General features: G+C 40.2%; 1 protein-coding gene across 3 annotated transcripts in view; it reads left to right on the top strand.

Annotated features, from left to right (window-relative positions):
• Positions 1–16,040, top strand: part of PAPSS1 (3'-phosphoadenosine 5'-phosphosulfate synthase 1) — a 108,399-nt gene that overhangs the window by 85,658 nt on the left and 6,701 nt on the right. For all 3 annotated transcript variants that reach the window (XM_029235448.1, XM_029235450.1, XM_029235449.1), the window contains exon 11: positions 6,695–6,924. In XM_029235448.1, coding sequence (XP_029091281.1) covers positions 6,695–6,924 — 230 coding nt within the window. The remainder of the gene's footprint in view (positions 1–6,694; positions 6,925–16,040) is intronic.

The following is a 16,040-nucleotide window of genomic DNA, read 5'->3' as shown; positions in this document are numbered from 1 at the left end:
GTTGATTTACAATATTGTGTTAATTTCAGGTGTTCAGCTTCAGATTCTTTTCCATTATAGGTTATTACAAGATACTGAATATAGTTCCCTGTGCTATGCCGTAAATCCTTGTTGTTTATTTTATACGTAGTCATGTGTATCTGTTAATCCCATACAGTACTCTTAATTTATCCCTCCCCCTCCCTTTTCCTCTTTGGTAACCATAATATTTTCTGTGTCTGTGAGTCTGTTTCTGTTTTGTAAATAAGTTTATTTGTATCATTTTTTTAGGTTCCACATATAAGTGATATATAATATTTGTCTTTCTCTGACTTCACTTAGTATGATAATCTCTAAGTCCATCCATGTTGCTACAAATGGCAGTATTTCGTTTTTTTGTCACTGAGTAATATTCCAGTGTATAAATATGCCTGTTGAGCTGAGAAGGCAGAGATTGGCTTTTAGGGCTGCTGGAGCAGCTGAGACTTGCAGTATAGAGCTAAGGCAGCAGAAGACTGTGAGGGTGTTCCCCATGGTTCCTTGGACTGCATTCGTGCAGGGCAAGACTCTGAGGCCTGGTAGAGAGTGGCTGCAGTAAGTTTGAGAGTGGATTGAAGACACCAGAGGTTATTCATTGTTGGAAGATGACATTCGAGCTCAGCTAGAGTGGAGAAACCTTGCTAACACCCTTGGCATTCAACTAAGACATCAGAAACACATGCTTTAGGAACAAAGACCACACCCTAGAGAAACAGTGTATCAATTTGGGTACAGTCAGGAGGTGGGAAATCACACAGAATTGGACATGGGAAGTTTAAAGAATTGTTAAGCTTTAATAGAGAAGTAACTATAAAAATGCAGAGTGAACTCTAAAGGGTGTCCTGGGGCCGAGGGAGATTACCAAAGGAAAAATAGATACACTTGGAAAAGGGATCCTCTCCCCAAAGCTGGGCTTCAGATCTCATTGGAAAAGGTATGGTTTCATCCCACTGGATGGTGAAGTTCAGTGGATTGCCTGGACCGCACTGGTTCACAGATGCCACATAGCAGGGAACAACCCTCTGGTTCACAAGCTAGCTGGGGCTAATAGACTGGGCTCAGTGGGGGTCAGGGCGTTGGGAGCTGGCTTGCTGCCAGATTGGTGCACAGTGTGGTACCCATGTTGGAATTAATGCAGGAAACAACCCTCTGAGGCACAGGTGAGCACAGGGTGGTGAGTGAGTGAGCAGAGGGAGTCTGGGAGCTGCTGGTGGTAGGCTTGGAGCGCACTGGTGTTTGCATTAGGAGGGCTGCAGCAAGGTGGTCACTGGACTCAGGCTAGGGCTCTGAGGTTGTTGAAGGATTGTGCACTTTGAGTTTGCTGCTGGACCAGACTGCCGCCAACTATCCCCATACTCAGGTACCACTACACACCCTTCCTTCTACAATGTCTCTCTACTGATAAAACTTAACATTTTGCTCACTGTGAAGGGGAAATGCTTAGTTTTCAATCCGTTATCTCAGAGCAAATACTGATGGTGAATTTGGATTTGAAAGGCAGTGGGTTGATAATTGGCCCAAAAAGCTAGACTGGACCTGCCCAACAAGGTTTAAAACTGAGCCTCAAAAAGATAAGGAGAGGTGCCAGTACCTGCCTGCTAGAATCAGGCTCTTAACATTCTAAAGGAAAAAAGCACCATTCAGACTCCTTAAAACAAGTCATTCGGGCTTCCCTGGTGGCACAGTGGTTGAGAGGCCGCCTGCCGATGCAGGGGACACGGGTTCGTGCCCCGGTCTGGGAAGATCCCACATGCCGCGGAGCAGCTGGTCCCGTGAGCCATGGCCGCTGAGCCTGCGCGTCCGGAGCCTGTGCTCCGCAACGGGAGAGGCCACAACAGTGGGAGACCTGCGTACCGCAAAAAAAAAAAAAAAAAAAAATTCAAAGGAAAGCACAATTAAGCACATAGTAGTCAATCTGCTGAAAATTTATGATAAAGAGAGGAACCTTAAAAGTAGAGGGATGGGGAAGGTGAGAGGAAGAGGGAACAATAGGGAAATAATAGGAATGATGGCTGACTTCTCAAGAGCATTATGAACTAGAAGCAACGGAGTAACATTTTTAAGCGAGAAAAGAAAGTAAAAACAAGTCTGTAATCTAGAATTCTGTATTCAAGCAAAAATAAAGGTGAAGTAAAGACATTTCAGATAAATAAAAGTTGAGAATTTTATTAGGGAGGAAAAGTTTTTCAGAACCCTCCAGCAGACTTCCCAAGAGATTCTATTATTTGCTTAGATGCTCATGCTGTAGGGCTGTATGTCAAGGGAAGGCTGAAAAGCAAGGACCCGACATTTTCATCATTTAGGGTGCCGTTTCTGTCATCAAGGAATAGGGAGATCAGGGCAAAGAGAAATCAGTTGTTGTGGAGGCAACTAGCAGTCTTTGCCACCTTTGAATTAAATTACTTTTATAATCAGAAAAAGAATGACAAAGCTATTTGTTATTTGCTACACAGGTGCAAGTAAAGCCAAAAATAAGTCATTTGTTGTTCAGTTGGCCATTTACAGATTCTTAGAGGGGCTTATAGGAAACTTTTAGGTATCATCTTATGTTCCTTCTTCACTGTGCATTCAGTTTCCCGATAATGATGTTAGCCACTGGGCATGAAAAGATAAAGAATACATCTTGACCTCAGTCTGCTGGGCAGATAGATAGCTCTTACTGATTTTTAGCAGCCGTCTTCTGGGTAGTATGTCACCTTTAGAGAGTGAGTGAATTTTCTTTAGAAACACTGGTTAGGAAGCAATTAATTCAACTGTGATTGACAGAAAATACTTTACAGGATAATACTAACAGCAGCAATATTTGTGACTGTCCTCTATTGAGGGCCGGGTGGTGTCCTGAATATTTTCAAAACTCCCAGCAATCTTTTGCATTAAGTATTATCATTCTCATTTTTATAAACTGGGAGACTGAGGTTTATATAAGGAAGTTGCCTAAGGGCATTCCATCACCAAGGGGCAAAGCTAGGATTCAAATCTAGGACAACCTGACTCTAAATAAAGCCTGTATTCTTAACCAGATACTGATGGCTGTGGGCTGACTTGCATTCTCTGGATGAAAACATATTACCTGTTCAGTAGGTTGTAACTTGACTCACACTAGGCATTCTTGGAAGAGTTACGTGTGATTTGCCTATTCATGGCTGTTAAAATTTAAAAAGTATTCTCATAAGGGAACCATTCACTAAAATGTACATTGAAATCATTCAGGTCACCTGCAGGAGAATGCTGACTCCATGTTTGTTGTGTTTACATTTAATTTACTCATATACCTTCTAAAAGAAGTCAGAGAAGCAGTTTAAATTTCTGGCAATTTTACAAGACAGAATTAGCACTGGCCCCTGTCACCAATATGCTTTTGAAAAATATTCCTAGTTTAATGGCCATTTGGCCCTTGAATGATTTAAGCATCCAGACATAAATACTTAATGAGAAAAGTAAGTTCACCTAAATTCAGAAAACTTAGACTGCCCTTTTAATTTAACTCTGTAAGCAGTAGCTATTTTTCCTGAGGCAGAAAAGATTTTCCATTTAAGTGGAGTTGCAGAGTAGTTAATTGATGATTTGGTTCTGACCGACCCCTTGATAAAAATTCTGAGTGTGAACTAGCAAAGGTCTCCTGTGGGTCTGTTGTGAAGGGGCAGAGGGGAATGAGCCGAAATTTCATGAAGAGCTGAATCTGGGATGGGTGGGCGTATCTGGGGAACAGAGCATCATGCTTTGCCATCTTGTTCATACAGAACCGTTGCAGCTCAATGCAAGCAGAAGTAATACTGTAGTAGGAAAATAGGTAGTTTATTATAGGGCCTTAGGGTCCTTTCTATTTAGTTGGCTTATGGGGAAAGCAAACTAGGATAGCGCTCTGGAGGCTTTTTAATGGTCTGTGTTTGGAAGTGGCACACATCACTTGGGCTCTCATTCCTTCCGCCAGAACTCAGCCATATGGCCACACTGCAAGGGAGACTGAGAATTGTATTAAACTGTGTGTTCAGGAAGAAGAAGGATGGTACAAGGTACATAGAAACACAGGTATACGGAAAACTAAGCAAGTGGAAGAAAATCAAGACAATTATTAACTCTAGGAAAAGCAAACAGTTGTACAAGGAGAGGAATAAAATAAAGATGATAACAGCTAACATTTGTTGTGTACTTACTTGATACCAGGTACTATTCAAAGTCCTCACATGTTTCATGTGTTAATTTTCTTAAAAATTGAATGCGATAAATATTATTGTAATTCCCATCTTACAGATGAATGTTTATTTCACCAAAGTATTGGTATCACTGTATTTCTTGAATAAATTGGATAGGGAATGAGATAGTGGAGTAAGAGCCAAATATCTTCTTCTTCTCTTTTTCTAAAAAATGTATTTATTTATTTATTTATGGCTATGTTGGGTCTTCATTGCTGCTCACGGGCTTTCTCTAGTTGCGGCAAGCAGGGGCTACTCTTCATTGCGGTGCGTGTGCTTCTCATTGCAGTGGCTTCTCTTGTTGCAGAGAACAGGCTCTAGGTATGCTGGCCTCAGTAGTTGTGGCTTGTGGGCTCTAGAGCACAGGCCTCAGTAGTTGTGACGCACGGGCATAGTTGCTCCATGGCATGTGGGATCTTTCCGGACCAGGGCTCGAACCCACGTCCCCTGCATTGGCAGGCGGATTCTTAACCACTGCGCCATCAGGGAAGTCCCCATATCTTCTTTTACTGTAGGAAATATAAGTAATGTGGGAATAATGGCTATGTTACAGTTGATCCTTGAACAACACAAATTTGAACTGTGCGGGTCCACTGATACGCAGGTTTTTTTCAGTAAATACCTACGGTACTACATAGTTTTTGGTTGATTGAATCCATGGATGCAGAACCTTGGGTGCAGAGGGCTGACTGTGAGACATGAGCATCCACAGATATCGAGGATGACAGTATATAATATCTAAAATTAAGCAGTCAAGATACAGCAGTGTACACATGCTGCTTAGAAATATAGAGGTAAGGACTTCCCTGGTGGTCCAGTGGTTAAGACTCCACACTCTCAATGCATGGGGCCTGGGTTCAATCCCTGGTCAGGGAACTAGAGCCTGCGTGCCCCAACTGAAGATCCCGCGTGCCGCAGCTAAGACCCGGTGCACCCAAATAATGAAATAAATATTTAAAAGAAAAAGAAATACAGAGGTAAATATCTGTAGAAACAACTAAAAAAGTTGAAACTCCTCAGGGTGACCAATTCAAGCGTAGGGTATGGGATTGCCCCTGTGCTCTTGCACTTTCTGAACTATGTTAATAAACATAAAGTACTTGGTATAAGAGAAACTGTCAAGAGAGATAAAATGAAAGTGATGTGTAGTGGTCATCATTTATACCTCTTTTCACACAGAACCGAGGTGGTTTTGTAAATCACTAAATAATGGAGCCATACACTGAAAGGGAGCTAAGACCAAGTTTGTAGACCTGGGTTTGTCCTACACTCTATTGGCCGAGTCACTTAACCTTTGAGGGTTTACTTGCTTGGAGTTTTAATGAGAACGATGGTCTCTTAGTTACCTTCACTTGTAACGTTCTATAGTTCTAGGTGTTGGGCTAACTAATTTTTGTTTTTAAACAGTATTAATGTGAAAGTATGGGCTACAGAGGTAGCTTTGGATGCAGCATGGCTATTTAGCCACGACCAACACCTTGTTTTATTCTTACCTAGTATCTTAGGTAGTAATCATTTAGGTGACAGGATTTTCTCAGTACCGGTTTATGTAAATATTCATATAACTTAAATAATTTTCATCCAGTTTTTCTTTAACCTATTAAAGTATAACGCAGAGAAAAGTACATACATCGCAGTGTACACACAGCTCAGTGAGCTCTCACAGTGAGCGTACTCTGAGACCAGCACCCGGATTGGATCCTGGGTCAAGAAACAACATTACCAGGGACTCCTAGAACTAACATCGAAGTGGTTTAGGTACAAGCTCTGATTTCCAAGGTTGGTCAGAGTATTCAAACTTTCAGTTATAAGATGAGTAAGTTCTGAGGATCTGTTGTACAGCATGGTGTTTGCGGTTAATAATACTGTATTGCATACTTGAGATTTGCTGAGAGAGCAGATCTTAAGTGCTCTCACCATAGGCACAAAATGGTAACTGTGCCGTAGTGAATGTGTTCATTAACTTGATTGTGGTATTTCACGATGTATATGTATATCAAATCATTGCGTTGTAGGCTTTAAATATAAACAGGTTTATTTGTCAATTATACTCAATAAAGCTGCGGAGAAAAAAAGAACATTATCGTTACCCCAGAAGCCCCTTTCAGTTGCCTGTCTCAGAGGATCAACCACTAGCCTGATTTCTAACCAACATATTAGATTTTGAACTATATATAAATGACATCTAGTAGTTGTATGAAATCCTACACATAGACACAGATGTACATTCACATATCCCTTACCAGTAAAACAAATATATAGATACGTATACGTAAACATCCATACCACATATACTTTTAGATTTTTTGGAAGGCGAGGGGTTGCCAGTTTTGTTTTTCGCTTCCCAAAGTGAACATTTTAATCTGTTGAGATTTCCTACTGATACTGACTGTATAAGAAGTATGTGCATTTATTATCCACTTATTACTCCTAAGTGCCGGTCATAAAATCATGGTTATCTAATAGGAAAATTTTTGTTCTAGGTCCAGTGGCATTGCAGAGCACGGATGGTTGCAGGAGCCAACTTTTACATCGTTGGACGAGACCCTGCTGGCATGCCTCATCCAGAAACAGGGAAGGGTCTCTATGAGCCAACTCATGGCGCCAAAGTGCTGACCATGGCCCCTGGCCTAATCACCTTGGAAATAGTTCCCTTTCGAGTCGCGGCTTATAACAAGAAAAAGAAGCGGATGGACTACTATGACTCTGAGCAGTAAGCTTTACAGTCTCTGCACGAATCTGTGAAACACTTTGTGCTCTAAGCTGCTCCGAGGGCTTTAACGCATTGTCTCATCTTTACTATAACTTATCAGTGACAAGCTTTGTTGTACCCATTTCAGAGAAAGGCAAACCAGGGAAACGAATTTCTCAATATTTCAGAAGTTAGAAGTAGAAATAAAAATTGAATCTGGTTTCATGGTTCATGATCTCAGGAATTTTGTTGTGAAGTGTTTATTTAAGGGCAGTAATGACATTTCTGTCTGCCATATTACTGAGCATATAGAAGTGCTTAGGACTTAGTACCAAGGCCTAGTGATGATTTTGCTGGTAAGCCCAGGGGATCTATGTAATGAGAGTGAGTTTAACTAATATTTGTATAATCGTTGGGTGAACAGGCACTGTCATAATTGCTTTACAGGTATTAATACCTGTAATTAATACCCCATAATAATCCTGTGCAGTAGGTGCAATTATTATCCCCCTTTTGGAGGTTGGTAGTAAGCTGAGGGCTACAAAGTTCAAATAACTTGCATAAGGTCACAGAGCCAGTAAATGGCAGCTCAGCACTTGAACTCAAGCAGTATGGCTCCAGAGCCTATGCTCTTGACCACGAAGAGTGCAACTTCTTTCTTCAAAGATCTTAGAAGGAGCAAAAAAATAACCTTTTAATACAACTTATTGGTAGTATTGAGCATGCATCTATCTTCCTTTGACTGACAAACTTTTATTGCTATCTATAGATAATATCGGTACGGACATACCTCAGAGATACTGTGGGTTCGGTTTCAGACCACTGTAATTAAAGCAAGTATCTCAATCAAGCAAGTCAGACAAATATATTGATTTCCTAGTACGTATACAAGTTGTGTTTATACTGTAGTATATTAAGTACGCAATAGCCGTATTTCTAAAAAAACAATTTACATACCTCAGTTAAAAAGTAATTTATTGCTAAAAAATAAACTTAATTATCTGAGCCTTCAGTGAGTTGTAATGTTTTTGCTGGTGGAGAGTCTTGCTTAGGTGTTGAGGGCTGCTGACTGATCGGATGGTGGCTGCTGAAGTGTGGGGGGCTGTGGTGATTTCTTAAAGCGGAACAGCAGTGAAGGTTCTTCCTTCCACAAATGGTCTCTCGATAGCGCACAACACTGCTTAATAGCATTTGACCACAAGAGAGCTTCTTTCAAAATTGGAGTCAGTCCTCGCAGACCCAGCCGCTGCTTTTTATCAACTAAAGTTTATGTAATATTCTGAATTCTTTGTTGTCATTTAAAAATCTGTACAGCATCTTACTGGGAGTAGATTCCACCTCAGGAGACCACTTTCTTTGCTCATCCGTTAGAAGCAGCTCTTCATCCGTTTAAGTTTTATTGTGAGATTGCAGCAATTCAGTCACATCTTCAGGCTCCACTTCTGATTCTAGTTCTCTTGCTATTTCCACCACATCTGCAGTTTTTTCCTCCACTGAAACCTTGAACCCCTCCAGTCATCCATGCGTGTTGGAATCAGCTTCTTCCAAACTCCTGTGAATGTTGGTATTTTGACCACTTCCCAGGAGTCACAAATGTTCTTAATGGCATCTAGACTGACGAATCCTTTTTAGAAGGTTTTCAGTTGACTTTGCCCATGTCCATCAGAGGAATCACTATCTATGGCAGCTATAGCCTTATGAAATGTATTTCTTAAATAAGAAGACTTGAAAGTGGAAATTAGTCCTTTATCCACAGGCTACAGAATGGATGTTGTGGTAGCAGGCATGAAAATAACATTAATCTCGCTGTACATCTTAATCAGAGCTCTTCGGTGACCAGGTGCATTGTCAGTGAGTCGTCATATTTTGAAAAGAATCTTTTTTTCTGAGCAGTATGTCTCAACAGTGGGCTTAAAATATTCAGTAAACCGTGTTGTAAACAGATGTGCTGTCATCCAGGCTTTGTTGTTCCATTTATAGAGCACAGGCAGAGTAGATCTAGCATCATTCTTGAAGACAGTAGGATTTTTGGAATGGTAAACGAACATTGGCTGCAACTTAAAGTCACCAGCTGCATTAGAGAGGCCAAAGGACAAGAGAGCCTGTCCTTTGAAGCTTTGAAGCCAGGCGTTGACTTCTCTTTAGCTGTGAAAGTCCTAGGTGGCGTCATCTTCCAAGAGAGGGCTGTTCACCTGCGTGGAAAATCCGTTGTTTAGTGTAGCCACCTTCATTAATGATCTGAACTGGTTCTTCTGGACAATTTACTGCAACTTCTACCCCAGCACTTGCTGCTTCGCCTTGCGCTTGTATGCTGTGGAGATGGCTTTCCCTTAAATCTCATGAACCAACCTCTGCTGGCTTCAGACTTTTCTTCTTAAACTTCCTCACCTCTCTCAGCCTTCATAGAATTGAAGAGAGTTAGGGCCCTAGGCTTTGGCTTAAAGGAAGGTCATAGCTGGTTTGATCATCCGTGCAGACCAGTAAAACTTTCTCCATATCGGCAGTAGGGCTTGTTTTGCTTTCCTGTCGTTCATGCGTTCACTGGAGCAGCACTTTTAATTTCCTTCAAGAACTTCTCCTTTGCACTCACAGCTTGGCTGTTTGGCACAAGAAGCCTAGCTTTCAGCCTGTCTTGCTTTTCAACATGCCTTCCTCACTAATAAGCTTAATCATTCCTAGCTTTTGATTTAGAGTGAGACACGTGCAATTCTTCCTTTGACTTGAAAACTTAGAGGCCATTGTAGGGTTATTCACTGATCTAGTTTCAATATTGTTGTGTCTCAGGGAATAGGGAAGCCCAAGGAGAGGGCGAGAGACTGGGGAACTGCCAGTTGGTGGAGCAGTCAGAACACACACATTTATTGATCAAGTTCACCATCTTATACGGGCGTGGTTCACGGCGCTCCAAAACCGTTGCAGTAGTAACATCCAAGATTATAGATCACCAAATATAATAATAATGAAAAAGTTCGAAATATTGTGAGAATTACCAAACTGTGACACAGAGACACGAAGTGAGCAAATGCTGTTGGAAAAATGACGCTAACAGACTTGCTTGATGCAGGGTTGCCACAAACCTTCAATATGTGAAAAGTGCTACAAGATGAAGTGCAATAAATGAGATAGGCCTGCAGGTAGTACACTCTGTAAATTTAGAGTGGCAGTGTGAGGCTCTAGAATCAGAAGGTATGAGTGCTAGCCCTGTGCTTCCTGCGTGACTTGAGATTCCTGTGTCACCTCTGGCCTTGTTTCTTCCTCTCTACAATGATGGCAGTGGATGAGCTGATTCCCTTCTAGCTCAAAATCTGTAGTCATTTCCGGGAATCGTAGCTCCTAGTTATTTTTACATTAGTAGGTGCTTCATGCTTTGTTGATTGATGCTTATTTAGTACAAATTACATCTGCTTATTTAGTACCCCTGCTTTTTTAGTATAAATTGCAATTCATGTTCAGTAAGTAGTTGTCTCTCAGTATCTGGGGGGGGGGATCGGTTCCAGGACCCCCCACAGGTAACAAAATCTGCAGATGCTCGAGTCCCTTATATAAAATGGTGTATATAGTATTTGTATGTAACCTACACACATCCTCCTCTCTACTTTAAATTACGTCTAGAGTACTTATAATATCTAATACAGTATAAATGCTGTGTAAATAGTTGTAAATACAATGTAAATGCTATGTAAGTAGTTGCCTGCCCGTGATAAATTCAAGTTTTATCTTTGGCCTTTCGTGTTTTTGTGGCATCAGTTGTGCTTCCTCCTCATTCGTTTCTTATTTTGTTTATTTGGGTCCTCTCTCTTTACTTCTTGGTGAGCCCGGCTAGAGGTTTGTTGATTTTGTTTACCCTTTCAAAAAACCCGCTCTTGGTTTTTACAGGTTTATATTTTGGAACTTTCTGGAATTCGCCCCTTACCTCCAGATGTTTTCAGTCAGAGGTTGATTGAATCCTTGGATGTGGAAACCATGGATATAGAGGGTTGGCTCTATTTTTAATTTATGTTTTATCAGTTCACCTCTACTGGCAGGTGCTAATTAAAAACTGACTGAGTCTAATAACTTCTAATCTGAGAGCGCTCATCCTTTTTCCCTTGATACTGTTCAGTTGACTGCGCATTCAGGAATAATGCTGATCCTAACCCCGTGTCCTCATTTGTTGTAGCCTTTTTTGTAATGGTGCAGACAAGAAGGAAAAAGAAACTTTTTAAAAATCAGCACATTCTCTTGTTTCTGAAAGGGACATAAAATTTGGTGTCATTTAATTAAATGATAAGTTATCTGGATAAAGAAATACTACTGTTAACAATGGAGTTTGAGGCATTTGTTGGCTTCTCGTTTAATGATAATAATTCTGGAGAAAATGCGTAATTTTAGATGATAGCAGTCTTCTCTGAGTGATGGACTGTAGCAATATACAGGAAAACTTTATGAGTCAATGAACAGAAAGGCTTATTGGATAGCTGGTTTGGGGAAATATGAAAGAACTCCTGACTGTTCCCAATAGCCTTGGTGTGGCCACTCGAGACTGTTATTTTCTGAAGATCCAAGTTGTGGCCCAGGTTATAGTATACTTCAGAACCACACCATGAGAAGAATTTGCAATAAACCAGAATATTTTTACCCTTGTACAAAATCAGGGTTTGCCAATACCTAGAAATAGCTCTAAATCGTGGCGTGTTTCGTTTTGCCCTAAAAATAAATGTGTTTATGTATGTCTATATATATATATACTTATATACATACATACACACATTCTACAATTTCACTGTCTAAAAAAAAGTGTAGCTATAAAAGTGATGGGCTGAGAGCTGTAAATGGACTTTTTCTACCAAAGAGATGCCTTACAAGCTTAGAGAAAATTTCTTTAAAGAAAAAGCAATTAGAGTAAACCTTGAACTATATTACTGCAAAAGGTGATTGAAAGTACAAATTAAATGTTAAGGAAAATAAAAAAGTTTCAAATATAGGTCTGTCCTTCTGTGGTTCAAAATATGTAGGGCCACCATCAGAGATTTTAATTTCCTTAGTCTGGAGAGAGGATTACCCGTTGACAGTTCTTTTGAAAGCCTCCCCCTCCGCCCCCACAGAGGGTGGTAGCCTTGCCTTCCTACAAATCTGTAGACTGTATAGTGTCAGAGATGGAATCCTGGGCAGGGCAACCCTTCACTTCTCACCCAGCATGCAATTTATTTGTATACTTTGTGTACAAGATGTTTGAGCATAACCTTGTTCTGAAAGTAACAATCACTTACAGAGTGAGGGGTGAGAAATAGAATTGTTCTGCTAGTGGCCAAATGCTTAAAACTTAGGTGAGTTTCCATTTTGATGAGTTAAGGAAGCAAAACTAAATAGAGTTGAGCTTTTCTTTTACACTTCTTGTGCCGCTGTGTTTCCTTCCTGTGGTTTCTTTGCGTGATCAGCTGATTTAATCACGCACAGGATCCTAGAGCCCATCTGTATGTAGCTGAATGATGTGCTGGGAAGCCCTTGATAACATTCGTGTTTTGTTAAATCTGTGTAATATTTCTTTAAGTCTCTCTTTTAATCATTCAAAAGCTAAATAATTACATCAGTTCTCATAAGATTTTCCAGTGATGAATTCTATATTAGTTGCATAACTGGCGCATTTTCTTGGAATTTTTTTTGAGTTACCAAATCTTTATAAATTGTAACTTGGGAAGCTTTAAAACTGCCTTAGTTTTCTAATTTTTTATATTTACGTTCAGATATAATTAAGTTGATGGGGTGTGTTGGAAAGTGATTAAAATTTTGTGGAAAGGCGATAGTCTTTGATGTAGTGAGAAAACACAGTTATTAATTATGCACATATGAGGTTGTCGTATGTTTGATTAATGGATGTTATTCAATGCCAGATTTTATGTAATTAATGATTTTGTAGCTTTTGATTTGATTAAATACCAGTGTAAGGCAAGGCTTAGGGAGAAAGAAACAAACTTCATCAAGATTACAGGCAAGATATTGATAAGAATTATGATAAAAATCATCTGTTTATACTTAGGAAGTTAAGTAGGTTCATATTAGCTGTAATAATGACTCGAGGAAATTTAGTTTTAGGAGTACAAGATTAAAGCCCATTCTTTCAGATATTACAAACTTTTAGAGATAATTCAGCTATTTCTATTTTTTTCTCCTTTATGCAGTAAATCTTCTTTGTATTTGGATAGATAAATGCAAAATTTTGGTTGAGATTATTGAAGTAGCACCTCACCAAAAAGAGAGTGCACATGAGTGAGAGTGCCTGGTGGAAATGGGTCAGTGAAGGCACAGGTGGACATAAATGTTTGCTGTCTGGTTATTTCCATGTTATCAGTAGAGTACTTCTTTCACACTTTTTAATGCTAGAGTATACCTTAAATCATGTACTATTAGTGTCTTTTTTTTTTTTTTTTTTCTTGCGTCGTGTGGGCCTCTCACTGTTGTGGCCTCTCCCGTTGCGGAGCACAGGCTCCGGACGCGCAGCCTCAGCGGCCATGGCTCACGGGCCCAGCCGCTCCGCGGCATGTGGGGTCTTCCCGGACCGGGGCACGAACCCGTGTCCCCTGCATCGGCAGGCGGACTCTCAACCACTGCGCCACTAGGGAAGCACTATTAGTGTCATTTTTTAAAAGCATTCTACTTAGAGGCATCCTTCAAGGCTTTTCTCATATATTCTTAACTTCTTCTATTTACTTTCTACAGGAAAGCTCATTTGTTCTCGTGGTTTCTGTGTGGTGACTCTTAAAGCTATTCCTCAGTGTTTCCAAGTTGCTAATTACGTTAGTTTTCTATTGCTGTGTAACAAATTGACACAAATTTAGTGGCTTAAAACATTACTCATTTCTTACCTCACAGTTCCTTAGGTCAGAAGTCTGGGTGGGCCAAGCTGGACTCTCTGGCCAGGCTGGGCTCTTATCTGAAGGCTCTGAAAAGAATCAAATTCCAAGATGACCCTTGTTGGCAGAATTCAGTTCCTTACGGGTTTAGGACTGAGCTCCCCATCTTCTTACTGGCTATCACAGTGCGAGGGGATTGCTCTCTGCAGCTAGAAGCCACGTTGAGAGTCTTCCTTGTGGGCCCCCTCATCTCAGCAGTAGAACCTCCCTCAGGTCAAATCCCTCTCAGGCTTCAAATCTCTGACTACTGCTGTCATCTGAGAATATTTGCTTTTAGAGAGCTTTAGTGATTAGGTTAGGCCCACTCAGATAATTTCACTATTTTAGATCAATTGATTAGCAACTTTAATGGCATCTGCAAAATTCCTTTTGCCATATAAGGACAGATCATGGTAGCAACACCGTGGGGTGAAGGTCATGAAGGCCATCTTAGAATTCTATCTACCACGCTAATGGGTGTTTTCTGCTTAGATTTCTTGTTATTATTTAAAATACCCAGAAGCAACTTTACCTTTCCCCTCATATATCTCCAAGTCCTAAATTTCCTTAGTTACTTGTTCTCCCCGTTGTGTAGAATCTTGAAGTCCTTTATCCTTCCACCTCACTCTTCACATCCAGGTCTTGTCATATTGACCCCTGAAATATTTCTTGTGTGAATTCTTTTCTTTTTCTTTCTTGCTATGTAGTCTTTGCCATACATAAATATTTCTGTTAGAGTACTGGGGAACTGTCTTTTCCATTCATTAAATAAATTCCATTTATTAATTTTGATGTTTCTTTTAAAAACTTGTAGAAGTCTGACTGTAACTGCATGAACTTGCCAATGAATCTTGTCCTGTGTTTGTAGATTTTGCACATATTTTATTGCAGGGGGTTATTGCATAACCATTAACTGATAAGGTCTAATTTAAAATCTATTGCATTGTCTTTTCTTACTATACATTTTAATCATAATTAGGGACATAATACTATGTATATTTTTGAAGGTCAAATTATATATTTTATATGCGCTGTGTCTTGTTTTAAAGTCAACATGTTACATTGAAATTAGTATAAAACTTGCCAACTTTGCTATGCTTTATTCATTTATTAACTATTTGTTGAGTCTTTACTACATACATGTCATTGCTAAATGTGGGCACTGTGGTTGGAAACGAGCAGATATTGTTGTTGCCTTCATAGGACTTACATTCTAGAGAAGACAGACAGTAAACCACTTAAGGATGGCATGTGCTTTGCAGAAGACTTGTGGGAAGCTCTGCTAGCACTTATGTGACCAAGTCTGGGTTATCAGGGATGGGTTCCTGGAGCAAGAGACATATGAGCTGAGCTCCAAAAGATGAGTTGGCATTCCCTTGGTAAAGAAGGAGGTAATAGCATTCTGGACAGAGGGATAAGTGCATGCAAAGGTGCTGAGGTGAGATAGACTCAGAGGGTTTGGGAAGAAGGCCAGGGTGGGCTGGAAAAGAGAGTGAAAGGAGGAGGATGAGACGGGGACTAGATAAGGCAGTTCTTTGAAAGGTACACACTGGAATAGATTTTGAAAAGATAGTGTGTTGTTACCATGGACATTAAATATTGGGAAGTTCAGGTTTTTGGTAATTAGGTAAGTTGGATTATACAGGTTGATTCTCCTGAGAAATTAACTAAAAATTCTGGATAAAGGAAAACGTTTTCATAAAAGTATTGTGGTGCTGATAAGATGATAAGAACTGTGAGGCTAAGCCACTAAATGAAGGTTAGAACTTCAGGTAAGTTGAGTGTTGAAGTTGCTTTTGTCCTGGTTGACCTAGCAAATTTGAGTGTTGATTTCCATGGTCTTGACCGAGGTGGGGAGTCCCAACAGGAGACACTCCCATTAAGCTGATGCTCCCTCCCACCGTAGGTAGTTAAGAGAGAATCTGAAGTGAACCCCACCCATTCCCCTACCCCAGGAGACTGAGCACAGCCCTGAGCTTTAGGCTTCAAAGCTCAGAACTGTTCACATGGGCCAAACTCATACTACCCGGGTTGTATCAAAACAAAACAGATAAACAACCAAAAAGCCCTCAAGCCATGAAATTAGTTTTTGGTGGTTCTTAACTGGGCATGCCTCTAAATATTCAGCAGAAGCAAATGTAGACTGTCGCTAGAGCATTACTTCTTTGTCCTAGACCTCAGTTTATTCCCACAAATTATACAAGCGTAATTTATTCCCACAAATAATTATACAAGCCTAAGTAAAAAATGATAAAGTATACAAGGAAA

This window comes from Monodon monoceros, unplaced genomic scaffold (assembly GCF_005190385.1).
Source record: "Monodon monoceros isolate NGI ecotype Baffin Bay Population unplaced genomic scaffold, NGI_Narwhal_1 Super_Scaffold_20, whole genome shotgun sequence".
In the NCBI taxonomy this organism is placed as follows: domain Eukaryota; kingdom Metazoa; phylum Chordata; class Mammalia; order Artiodactyla; family Monodontidae; genus Monodon; species Monodon monoceros.
The sequence above is the reverse complement of the archived record's forward strand: the minus strand, read 5'-3'. Positions and strand labels throughout refer to the sequence as shown.